A 13501-nucleotide genomic window follows, 5' to 3' on the forward strand; every position below is an offset into this window, starting at 1 on the left:
ACTTACCATTTGTGTTTGATTCTTGAAAATATATATTTATTATACAGATTATTAATGTGGAATGCACCCGCATTAGACGTCTAGCTTAACACTAGGGTTGGGTCGATACGGTATATCGTATCGAAAATTTTGTATCGTTATCGTATCGAAAATATCGATATGAAAGAATTTCATATCATTACCGTATCGAAAGTTTCGGTATGGATAATATCTATACCGTTACCGTACGAAATTTCGATATATCGTACCGAACTTCGGTATACCGTTCAGAACGGTATATCGAAATTAAATGGATATCTATTTATATATTTTTAAAAAATTAATTAAATTATTATTATAATCAGTATAAACGGTATGTATCGATAATTCAAAACGTATTGATTTTTTATATATTTCGGTATACTGATAATATCGATATATATCGCATATTCGATATAAAACGGTATACCGCGGTATAAGAAAATTCATATCGCTACCGTATCGAAAACTTACGATACTGTATTGTATCGTACTGAAAATTTTGGTATACCAAAAATTCGATATTTTTCGGTACGATACGATCGATATACCGTTTTTTCGGTATATTTACCCAGCCCTACTTAAGACATGTTGCATATCATAATCTACATGCAAGAATAAAAATTAACGAGAATTATCCTTAATTACATGAGGGTAATTCCAATAGGATATACTAATTTTGGTCGCCTAGTTCAAATTATTAAACAAAAATAGACTAATTAATCTTAATCTTTTTGGTTTGTAAAAAGATTATCGACCTATCCTTAATCTCTTGTACCTTAGCTAGAACTATAGTTTATTGTATGCAATTACTATCATAAATCACAAACTGGTAACAATGCACCATCTATACAAATTAAATAAACCAAAGCTTCTTTTTAATTAATTACTCTCATCAATTTTTTTCTGATTCCAACATGATAATTAATTAAATTTACACTGTTTTCTCACCCAAATTGCACTATAAATTTAGGGCATAATTAAGCTTGTTTTGTGCATACACACAAGAGTTTAAGTAAATTATATCCACGCATAAAGATGTTCCCTCCTCAACCTCAACGTATCCTATCCATGGCGGACTTCAAGAAATGGTTGATGAAATACGATGCCGATTTAGATGGTCGTATAAGCATGGAGGAGCTCCAGGAAGCCATCCGTGCTAGTGGTGCGTGGTTCTGCGCGGCGAAGGCGAAGCGCATGATGAAGTCGGCCGATAAACACTCTGATGGATTCATCGATGAGAACGGGATTAGCATGCTTGTGGCATTTGCACTAAAACAAATTGGTTTGAAGGTTTTTCCAAAATAGATATATTGAGTGCATGAAAAAGGTGGGTGTGAGAACCTCTCTTAAAAATTATGTGGGATAAATAATTACTCTAGTTATTATGTAAGAGAAATTATAAATGTTGAATGTGTGTAAATGGATGTCATATGTATCATATAAGAGTACAGAGTTGAATGTATGTAAATGGATGTTGCAATTGCTTCTTTTCAATTAGTGTTTATTATAGGCAAGGGTTCCAATTTGGAACTGGTGGTTATGTATCCCATATAAATTTGAATCTTAAATGGCTCGATAAAGGAAATGACTGTTTTTTTAAAGCAGAACCAATGGCTTCGGTTCTGGTTCAAAACTAACTAGTTACTTGTTTCTTCTTGACTTTTCACCAATTTTCCCCGTTTCCTCCAAATTTTAGGCCAAAATCAACGATTAACTGCTTGTTATGATTACAAAATTTTTTGGAACCCGAGTTCTGGTTCAACCCCGAGGTAGAATTCTTTAATGGAATTTTTCTATATATTTCCATGCATGAAAATTGATTAATGGGAATTTTTCATATATTTTCACATTTTTTTTATTTTTGCATGAAATTGATTAATTGGAATTTACATATATTTCCATATTTTGAATTTTCCATATTCCCATGTTCAAAATTTTCATATTTCCATGCATGAAAACTGATTAATGAGAATTTTCAATATATTTCAACATTTACATGGTGAAACTTCGACATCGTTAAGCAATCAATGTGCCCTAAATTTTATGATTTACAGAGCTTTGCTGGTCATCTCCTAATGACAACATTGCATGGTATAGTACTGAAAGAATACGTTGAACAGACTATTCAACTAGCCTAACCAAAATCGACTTTCTCGAGCAATATACCGGCATTTAACCAACGAAATTGTCAGCAAGAGACTAACACCAAATCTCCTTTTGTGGTAAGCTTTGTACGATACAGGATATTCGACCATGGCTGGACATGTTACACGAAGAAGTCGTCCATACTATGCCCTACACATAAGAGCACAATATTGTAATTCACACGATGAACGCCTAATTGTGTTTTCAGGGTGTAGATCTAGTTTTCTATAGGTTATGTTATTCATGTACGAGCAAAATAACTTTGAAGTTCTTTATTAGCAGAATACACTTAATATTTTTTTTCTCTGGCTATGACAAGGAACTGATGATTACCTCAATACTCCAGTCCTTGTATATGCTGCCTCCCTCCTGCATTTGACGCAAACTACTCAACCCTTAATTGTCGATAGAAGGTGGTGGAAGTTTCCAGAAATTCCATGTATTAAAATCTTCCTGAAACCAAAATGGAAAGGAGTATTTATTGAGCATTGGAATAATATAGTTTCTAAATCATAGAATTTCTCTAAGGCCCAAAAAACAAGTTATCTATCGATCCAACCAGGACCTGACGACAAATACTCCCGGTGTTGAATATACTACCGTTCTAAGACATTGTTAATACATTGCAACTCAGGTTTAAGATTTCGGGTTCACGAGAATATAAGACGAAAAACAGAAGCAAATTAACAATTAGTTATAGCAATTAATTTTTCTCTTTTCTTGGAAAATGTACGGAAGAGATGAATGATGCATTAAACTTATGTTGGCAATGTTTATTAGAATGATTGAATAACAATGTATCAGATTATTAAGATTGGGGAGCAAACCTGCTCAGTGGTAAACATGTTGGGAAACATTCCGTTGACAAGCGAATGAAGAGTCAGGTAAGACTTAGTGTCAACATGATGGTTCACAACAATCTCTCCCTGTAGACATTGCCAGGGGAATTGAGAAGACATCACCAAGTCGACAGGAGCAGTTGCACAATATTAAATAACACCTTTATTTACCTTTGGGTTTATGATAAATATTTTCCCCAACGGAATTCCGACCCTAAGATAGCTGACCTCATCGGTGTCTCTGTTACCAAATCCAGCATAAAATGGATACGGATTGCTATCAGGAGGAAATAACGCCCTAATATCCTGGGATATTGACAAGTAATTAGATTTGTTACCATCCGAGTATAAACTGAGGAAGAAATTCACATTTCTCTAAGTTTCTTATGTGTCTTTGATGTTATGGCATATATATGCATACATCTAACAAAGGACATTGCTTCATGACACAAACTTTGCTATAGTACATCGATATTTAGTGACTTTGAATTCAAAATATCCTATTTATTAGGTTAGATAGTACATACAGTAGAATTTTATTAAACACACCTACAAATATATATAACGAGTTTTGCAAGAATATCAATAATTTAGGATCGTACGAAAACAAACCTCCAAACATGCAATTTTGAACTCGTGAGGGGCTCTTCTAACAACTGCAAAAGCATCATACAATGCACGATTAAACTTCCAGACTCACAAAATACTGGATGCTTAAAAGAGAAGACACTTCATGTGCAATTAAGTAATAGAAGCGAAAGATAGCCATCTATCTCTACCTTCTCGAAATAGTGAAGGAAACAATCCATCGGGGGAAATGACGACAGGCCCATCCGGTAAGGCTATTCCATCCTGAAAGGATATATGAATTTGACATATAACTACAGAGATCAACCGAAATACAAGTGTTACTATGATTATGAAAAACAAGATTTTGTGGTCTTCTTGAGCAAACTAAACTTTTTTCTGCTACAAATTTTGTTCAAATTTCAAAATCGCCAGAAAGGATAAACTACAAAATAAGAACCATGACAAACTATAACTTCATGATACCTGTTTGATATTGAGAAGGAATTGTCGAGTAATGTAAGACTGAGAAATCGAACGTGCACTCAGGAACAGTAACTGATATCCATTCTCCTGTCAGAGCATCATACACGATATGAAATCCCTCACTATCCGGAAACAATCTCAAAATCATGTGAAGAGGGTAAACAAACTCTCAAAGGAAGGTTAACAAAACAATTAATGTGAATAGTGTTAACCACAACAGTAAATGGTAAATCAACAATACAAACATGTAAGAACAATCAGAAATTTGTTCTCAACAATCGTAGCACAGCAATAACATTAACCTTTATTGCCGTGAAGAGATGTGCGACACCTATCTGTGACCAATCCACGCCAACCAAGGGCATAACCTGACCTAGAAGATCAGACCTGCAGCAAGCCTTTCATGGATCACTGAGTGAACTGATGGATTAACGATACGGCAACTAACTTGTCCATATAAACAGGATGTGAGCAAATAAAGACAGGTGGCTGTTCAATTCATAAAATGATATACGACGAGAACTGTGGGCAGAGGATGAAAATTCTATACCGTGTAATTGTCCCATCAACATCAGATATCACAATTTTAGTGTCCCATCTCCACAGAAAAATCCGAGCATCAACCTGGACGTGTCAAATTCAGTCAGTGCAGAGACATGCATCAAACATCCAACATAATATTACACACGAGGCATATAAAGAAACATAAAATTCAGAGATCACAAATCAATGAAATAAAACAAACCTGTTGCTTGCCCAGCATGGCAGTCGAGAAGGTGAATATCACAACATTCTTCCCTTCTTTTAACTGTAAGGATGCCAGCTGTTCAGATGTTGGAGTAAGTGTCTGTACTATCTTCTTGTTTACCTTCACTTTGGTCACATTTGTCCCACTCTCCACGCCACCAGGTTCATTTGAAATGTCTACGCCATTCACCTCTTCACTGTCAATGGTCACATCAGGAATTTTAGTCTCTGTTGAGCGTCTAAAGTGACCATCTCTACCAGTTCCTCCTAAAGTATCCACGGACCTTGGAGGGTACCCTGAAGAACTTCTAAAAGTCAACCTCTAGTAATTTCGTACAAATATGCAGGAATTGTAGTAATTGGAATTATCTATTCCAATTCAAATTTCTAACTACAAAGGAACTAAGATAAGATTTTCTCACCAAAAAAATAGCACCTCTTGTCAGAAACAGTATATCGGAATTTATTCACCAAATAAGAGCGCAGGGTATAGGGTATTATGCAATAGGTACTAATGCGATTCTAAACTAAAATGTGAACTTCCTAAAGCAAACAAACTGACAAATAAAAACATGGAATTGCCTATTCCTGGTCGAACAATCTGGATGAAGAGGATTGTGCGCTTGAGATGTGACTCACTTAATGCAATAAAACGTTTACAGGCTACAGTACCTTTAACAGTTGATCCACCTTCTAAAACAAAGCATATATAAAAGATTGGTAGTAAATATGGAACCAGTTATGGAGAAATGTAGAACAATGAACATGTAGGAAACCAATGGATGTTCTCACTCAAGAAGCAAAATATAGTAACATTAACTCATCATATTATTTTCTTACCCGGCTTAGGAGGTTCTCCAGCTGGATATCGTGAGGCATTCGAAAAGTCGCTGGCATCAGTTGCTTTTAGATTATTATTATGGGAAACCATGCTGGGCAAAGATCTCGCAGTTCTAATGGTTACCTCTGACTGAACATTGCCAATCTCTGTAATGGAGACATCATTAGACATAGGACTCTTTGTTCTAGTGTCCAAACACAAGGCATTTGTAGAATCATTTATTTCAGATTGGTCTAGCGAAGAAATGGGGGAACATTTTGCATCACAAGACTCGATGCCTTGATCAGCAACTCTTATCATAGGTAATGAATCAGCTTTTTTGCCCTCATGATCAGATGCACTGAGTTCTGAGTGTCTGGAAGCAGGAAGAATGCCATCCAGGTCACCGAAGAGTAGCTGCTCTTCTTCTGAAATTGTTGACGCCCCAATTGAAGGTGGAACAGTACACCTTTCGATATGAGGATCATAGAGAGGCCCTTCAGAGGAACCAAGCTTGTCTTTATCTCCCAAAATAGAATGTTCACCCATGCTCGATTTAGAAGCAGCTGCAATACTCTGTGAGTCGATGTCCTTAAGAGAATCATTAGATGACTGACGGCTCAATAAATTCGAATAGCATTCAGTCAAAGTACTTTCTGAAGCACCAAAACTAGTTCCTCTACTCAAAGAAATCTTTTCTTCATGGATGATGGTGAAATGATCCCCAGAATGAATGCATACATCTCTGCATTCTTTATGACAAAACAGCAGATTTTTCTCTTCAGACGATCCCTCCAATTCAGCTGCGGAGCTCCCCAAAATCTCAGAGTAAAAAGAGTGGTTATTATCTATTTCATTCTCCTTCAAAGAGGAATTAGCATCAGATAAACTATTAAGCCTCGCAATAGAATCATCAATATCCAAATCAGATTTCGTAGCCTCAGAAACAACACTGACAGAACTCATCTCCAAATCTGATTTATCCAAGCCTAATGCTGATATCACTGGTTCTAACTTTGTTGCTGGGGTATGTTCTCTAACACTGTCGACTGAAGGGGAAACAAGATACTCCGAGGTAACACATTCCATTTCAACACCATCCGCTTCACGGTAGCTTGTTTTAGAAATAAGATTTATTTCGTCATGACTAGAACCATTAAACAGAGGACTTTTCTTGACTGCTTTTTTCAATGTATCTGCATCAGATAATGGCGCGCAATTGTCTCTCTTGCATTTAGGGGAACCAAGATTAGTAGACCACCTCAAGTCCAAGAGATCAGCCGCCATCTCAGCAACCTCTAACGATCCATCTCTGTTAACATCATGTGCATTTTCTTCCTCCTCTGTCGGAGACCTCCTTCCAAAAAAGCCAAAAAATTGAGATTGGCGAGTGTTTGCCCTAGTCAAAGCCTTCCTTTCCGTAGCAACAGGCTCAAACAAACTGGAGTCATAGTTGCAACTTTTTGATTTCAGCGGCCACCTAGGTTGCCCTTCCATCTCCTCACCGGATGTGTATGGAGGCGAGGCTGCAGACTCACCTTCCTCTACATCAACCTCCTGCATAAAGAATGCCTCTCCTTTACTGTCCAAGTACATATGAAAATCCGCCTCAGCATCATTCACAGTGATGCCAACCACCTTCTCTTTGGACTTCAACATCCCCTGAAACTTCCCAAATCGAACATACCATGGTGAAGACTTGTAGCTCCCATCCGGTTGCTCCACCACGATTATGTCTACAGCGCCACCAAAAGGATGGAAAGTCCCGGAAACCGTATACACACTCTTGCTAATGTAGCTACCTATCCTCCCCACAGCTTGCATCTTGATAGGGAATCAAGCAACCCTAACTAAAACAATCTTCAAATACACATCAAGTTTACAAATTCAACACCCCAAAAACCTCGAAGCTAACTTCACTGATCCACCAAAGAATCAAAATGCTCCCGAGAATATTCCCACCTCAAATCCCAACAACCACGAAACTGAATATCGAAAGAATCAAAACATAACCAACAAACAACCTTACCTAACAGAATCTCCAAATCACATCAAAATTAAAAATTCACCACTCCAAAAGCCTCAAAACTCCCTACACTGATCCACCAATCAACCCAAATGCTCCCCAAAAAATCCCCACCGCTCTCAAATACCAACAACTACCCCAGATCAATAAATTGAATAAAGATCAAATCTTTCACAAACCACTATGATGATCGGTAAAATAAGAGCTTCCCCATACCAAAAAAGGAAGAGGAATCAAGTCATCGAATTGAATACGCCACTCGCAATCGACAAAACGAGAGCGATCAAAAGGAATCCAGCTCAAAAAAGTTGGCGATTGAAGAAATGGAAACAGAAGGACATACCCACATGCGAAGATCACTCAATACGAACAATAAACCGCCAAAGAGTGGGCGTTGAACAACAGTTGGCGTCCAAAGCATATTCCTTTGTAGATTATTCGAATTTAGTAATACAAATACAAATACAAAGACCCTAATAACCGACCCCACTGCCTCATAAAACCATTTGAAAATTGGGAAATTTTGGGAATTGAGAACGACGGTTACGTTTGAGGATGGATTAAGAGAGAACACATTGCATGCCATGAAATGTTTCCAGAACGAAGGAGGATGTGCTGGAGGTTTCCATGATTTGCAAGTCTGAGAAATTCGATAATTGATCAAATTATATTTATTTGATCATAATTAACAATTTTCATATTGATTGGGATAGTGATGAGATTTAGATTTTGCTAAAATAACACTAACCACGTCATCAATTTCTATACGTTGGTGGAACACGTTTACAAGTTCTCCAATAAATATTTAAATAAAGAATTACACTCCCTCTTATTAATGTTGATACCACTATTTACACGGAGATTAACTCATACATATTTTATAAATAAACTGAAATGAACTTAAAATAAAATTGTAAATAAATTAAATTAAAAATAGTATAATACATTACTAATAAAAGAATAAAGTATGAGAGATTAAATTAATAAAGAAAATAAAATAGTGCTAAAAATAAAAATGACTTTTAGCTTTTTGGTTATAAAATTTTATCCCGACGATTTTATTTGATAAGTCATGATTAATATGTGTTATATTTGGCTATAAGATTGAAAATTCACATAACTTTTTTCACTATTTTTGTTAAGTTTTTTAGAATTTTACTCCCTCCTTTGGCCAATTATCGATATTTGATATTTAGATTATTGGGCATAGGAGTTGTAAAATTTGGTATACTAGATTAACAAATCTACTTTTTGATTAATACTCCAAAAAAATGGAGTGTGGACAACTCAATAGATTCTTAATAGTGAAAAAGAATCAAAAATAAAATAATTCGGCTTTCCCTCTCCCCTTCCTCAAAACTGAATATTAAAAAAATTGAGAATCTTGAATTAAATATTCGTATTATTTTATTTAGAGAGTTTGGCCTTTTGTGACAACACCCAACCACAATCCTACAAAATTACTACTCCTTCTAACTAAGTAGTGTACTTTATTTATGTTTTAGTCGGACGCAAACAATTGTACGACAAATTGCTATTCAAGTCTAACTAGTGTAAATCAATTCGTTCAAAATTAAAAAATCTTATTATGATATGGAGAGCTACCGGTGATGTTCGATTTTTTAGATAAAATAATATTCCATCTATTTCATAATAGATGACACACTTAAGGAGTGGTACGAGATTTTAGGAGATGTTGTTTTATGTGTTAAATGAAGAATATATTTATATTAATGTAAGAGGAAACTGTTTTCCAAAAAAGTAAATGTGATATCTTTTATGGGACAAAATGAAAAGCGTGACATCTATTATGGGACGAAGGAAGTACCATGAAACAAATAAAGTTGTGAAGTTAATTAGAGATACTATTTTATATCAAAGTAGTAAACTAGTACATCTTGAAAGCCCCATAATTCATTATTTTTTCTGAACAATATATGGAAAGATAGCCCAATAATAAGGATAAAATGTGAAACATATTTTGTTAAATAGAGTTTCTCGTTAACTTTTTTTATAGCATGTTTTTTCAGATTAAAAATATTAAAACTATATATCATCTACTTTGGTTGGATACAATTTTATTTGAAGCAAACCACATATTATGGGCTTGACGTAAAGTAGACAGAGAAATGGGCCGACCCACAGATAGCCTTCTCAACATTTAATTTATTTGGAACTAATCACTAATTTTAATAAATTAATTTGGCTAAAATTAGACGAATAAAAGAGTGTTCGTCTCAACTCTAAAAGCTAAATGTTTGATCAATTCAAGTCTATTCAATGGGATGAATATAATTTGCAAGTGGCATTTATATTGTTCAAATTTTGGGAGTCATATTTAACTATCTTTTGAAAACCAAAGAAACTTTTGGTATCTCTTTCTTTTCTCATTAAATTTTTTTTCCCACGAGTCATAAAATTCAAATACAATCATGGGCTTCTTCTTTCTGTTATCATGCATATATTGTTAGTGTTTGAGCTCATCAAGATCGGATTGAGCTGGTGGAAGAATCAAGTCAGGAAATAGCCGTTGGGAACCGAAACAGAAACTAGCCGTTGGAAACGGTTATAACCGTTTTCGGCAAAAGAAAGCTGTTCGGAAAAAGAAGCTGTTCGGCAAAGGAAACTGTTCGGCGGTTTTTCTTGATCGGTACTACTTAAGGAAGTTGCGATTCATTCCAGAACTAACAACAACAGAAATCAAAAGTGATAGAGAGAGAATTCAAGAGAGGAAGTGTTATCTTTCAGCTGTGCGTTTTTAGCTCTCGAAGCAAGAAGTTTTCGGGCGAGTTGAGGGTTTTCCATCTTGTAAATTCTTGAGAGTTTTGAGTGCTCTTGTGTTTGTAATCTCTCGAGTGATCAATAAAGAAACACACCAGATTCTGCCCGTGGATGTAGGCTTACGCCGAACCACGTAATTCGCTTGTGTTCTTCCTTGCATCTTGTCATTTCATTAATTTCCTTTTCGATCATCACAACCATAGGTTCGTTCTTCACAACGTGGCGCCGTCTGTGGGAACTTCACCCACTGAATTGATCGAGAAGGCACAAAGTTTTGGGAGTTCTTTCTTTGTCCTCAAGAAGGCGCTCAACCTGTTTGAATAATGGCTGCAGCAAGGTTTGATGTTGAAAAGTTCACAGGCCGAAATGATTTTGGCCTATGGAGGCTGAAGATGAAAGCAATCTTGATGCAACAGGGTTTATGGGAAACCCTAAATGGTGGAGGCAGTAATGAGGGGGAGAAGCCCGAGCCTGATGAAAAGGAGAAGGCAAAGGCTCAAGACAGAGAGTACAAGGCATATAGTACCTTGATACTCAACCTCAATGACAGAGTCCTCAGAGAAGTTTCAAAGGAGGAGACAGCGGCTGGAGTTTGGTCCAAGTTGGAGTCATTATACATGGCCAAATCTTTGGCAAATCGGCTGCACCTGAAGCAGAAACTTCTCACTTTCAAGATTGCTGATGGAAAAGGTGTGTTGGAACAGCTCGAAGAATTTGGGAAGTGCATCGATGATCTTGAGAACATTGATGAAGAGATTAAAGATGAGGACAAGGCTCTGATGTTGTTGAATTCCTTGCCACCAAGTTATGAGCATTTCAAGGATGCTATACTTCTTGGTAGAGAGCCCAAGATTGGATATGAAGAGGTGTACTCTGCTCTAAAGCTCAAGGAAATCCAGAAATCTAATCCAAAGTCCACTGAAATGGTGTCTGAGAGTCTGAGTGTTACTGATCACAAGAAGAATGTGAAAAGAAAGTCACAGAAGAAGCCATGGAAAAACAAGACAGCTGACTGGAAAGAGACCAGATCATGCCATCACTGCAAGAAACCAGGCCACATAAAGAAGAATTGTTGGGTTTGGAAGAAGAAGCAGGCCGAGGAAGAGAATGGCAAGAACAATGCTGATATTGCAGAAGAGTTGGTGGTCCCGGAGGCTCTGTGTGTGACTGAGGACATGGAAGAACTTCCATGGATCATGGATTCTGGATGTAGCTTCCACATGTGTCCAACTAGAAGTCATTTTGAGGAAATCAAGAATGCAGCTGGATCAGTTTTGTTAGGAAATGACCAGATATGCAGAATCAGAGGAGTTGGGTCCATCAGGCTTAGACTTCATGATGGCTCCATCAGGTTACTCACTGGTGTGAGGTTTATTCCAGAGATTAAGAGGAATTTGATCTCTATTGGAGTGTTGGATGCAGCAGGATATAATTGCATATTGTCTGATGGGATTATGAACATCGTCAAGAATGGTGATGTTGTTATGATGGCTGAGAGAAAGAGAAGCCTATACTATCTAAAGGCAAGTGTGGTTACTGGATCTGTGAATCTGGTATTAGACTTAAGAATGTGGCATCTCAGACTCGGACACTTGGGAGAAAATGGAATCAAAGAATTGGCCAAGAAGGAGCTGATTAAGCTGGAAAATCCCAATGAGCAGTTGGGTTTGTGTGAGCAATGTGTGCTCGGAAAGAGTAAGAAACTGCCCTATGGGAGAGGAATTCACAGCTCAAGGTCACCACTAGACTATGCCCACAGTGACTTGTGGGGCCCAGCTACACCAGCTTCATTGGGTGGAGGTAGATACTTTCTATCCATTATTGATGATTTTTCTAGAAAATTATGGGTGTTTATCTTGAAGGAAAAGTCAGAGACATTCATGAAATTCAAGGAGTGGTGTAGGGAAGTGGAGGTGGAGAAAGGGTGTTCTTTGAAGTGTTTAAGAACTGATAATGGGCTGGAGTTTCTGAGTGGGGAGTTTGATTCTTTCTGCAAGCAGAAAGGTATGAAGAGGCATAGGACATCTCCATCTAATCCCCAACAGAATGGAGTCGCTGAGCGCATGAATAGAACCATCCTAGAGCGAGTTAGATGTATGCTCTTTGGCTCTGGAATGGCTAAGAGATTCTGGGGTGAGGCTGTGAGTATGGCAGCAGTTCTCATCAATAGAAGTCCTTCTTCAGCTATAGCTTTTGACACTCCTGATCAGAGATGGTATGGAAAGGCCATGGATTATTCGAATATGAAGATTTTTGGTTGTATGGCTTATGCACACATCAGGCAAAGTAAGTTGGAGCCAAGGGCCTTGAGATGTGTGATGATTGGATACCAAAGGGGAGTGAAGGGCTACAGGCTGTGGTGCATAGAGCCAGGAAATCAGAAAGTTATTATCTCTAGAGATGTGCAATTTGAAGAAAGTAGGATGCCATTTCTGGAAAAGGCTCAAGAGAGCCAGAGGCCATCTCATTCTGAGAAAGAACCAGAGCCTGAGAGGATGGTGGAGATGGGTGTTCCAGAACCTGAGGAGGCTGAGGAATCAGTTCAGGTGGAGGTTTCTGGAGCAGATAGAACTGCTGAGCCTGAACAGCAGATGGGAAATCATAGTGAACAAGAAGAAGCAGGTGCTGATGTGTTGAACCCTGAGCAGCAGGATTTGGGTGACTATGTTCTAGCCAGAGATAGGGTCAGAAGAATCCCTAAACCATCTACAAGATACAGTGAAGAAGAATACTTGCTATATGCACTATGTGTTGCAGAAAACATAGAGTATGCAGAGCCTTCAAGCTTCAAGGAAGCTATGAGTTCTAAGGAGAGCAAGCAGTGGATGGAGGCTATGATAGATGAAATACAGTCCCTGATCAAAAACAAGACATGGGTGCTTGTGAAGAGACCTTCCACACAAAAACCAGTGAGTTGTAAGTGGATATACAAGAAAAAATTGGAGGTTGGGAACAAGATTAGGTTCAAGGCTAGGCTTGTAGCTCGGGGGTTCACACAAGAGGAGGGAATAGACTATAATGAAGTATTTTCTCCAGTGGTAAAGCATGCCTCAATCAGAATTTTGCTAG

The 13501-nt window shown here is 37.4% G+C and overlaps 1 protein-coding gene across 1 annotated transcript; it reads right to left on the reverse strand.

The window, feature by feature from the left end:
* Positions 1-1983: 1983 nt before the first annotated feature.
* Positions 1984-8297, reverse strand: LOC121792841. Its single transcript, XM_042190961.1, has 11 exons — positions 5646-8297; positions 4804-5102; positions 4609-4682; positions 4361-4445; positions 4059-4145; positions 3785-3857; positions 3618-3661; positions 3177-3311; positions 2994-3092; positions 2500-2619; positions 1984-2316 (listed from the first exon to the last, which is right to left on the reverse strand). The coding sequence occupies exons 1-10, from the start codon at positions 7447-7449 to the stop codon at positions 2563-2565; spliced, it is 2757 nt and encodes a 918-aa protein (XP_042046895.1). The 5' UTR covers positions 7450-8297; the 3' UTR covers positions 1984-2316; positions 2500-2562.
* Between the last annotated feature and the right edge of the window lie 5204 nt (positions 8298-13501).

The sequence above is a fragment of the Salvia splendens genome, chromosome 2 (assembly GCF_004379255.2).
Source record: "Salvia splendens isolate huo1 chromosome 2, SspV2, whole genome shotgun sequence".
Lineage (NCBI taxonomy): Eukaryota > Viridiplantae > Streptophyta > Magnoliopsida > Lamiales > Lamiaceae > Salvia > Salvia splendens.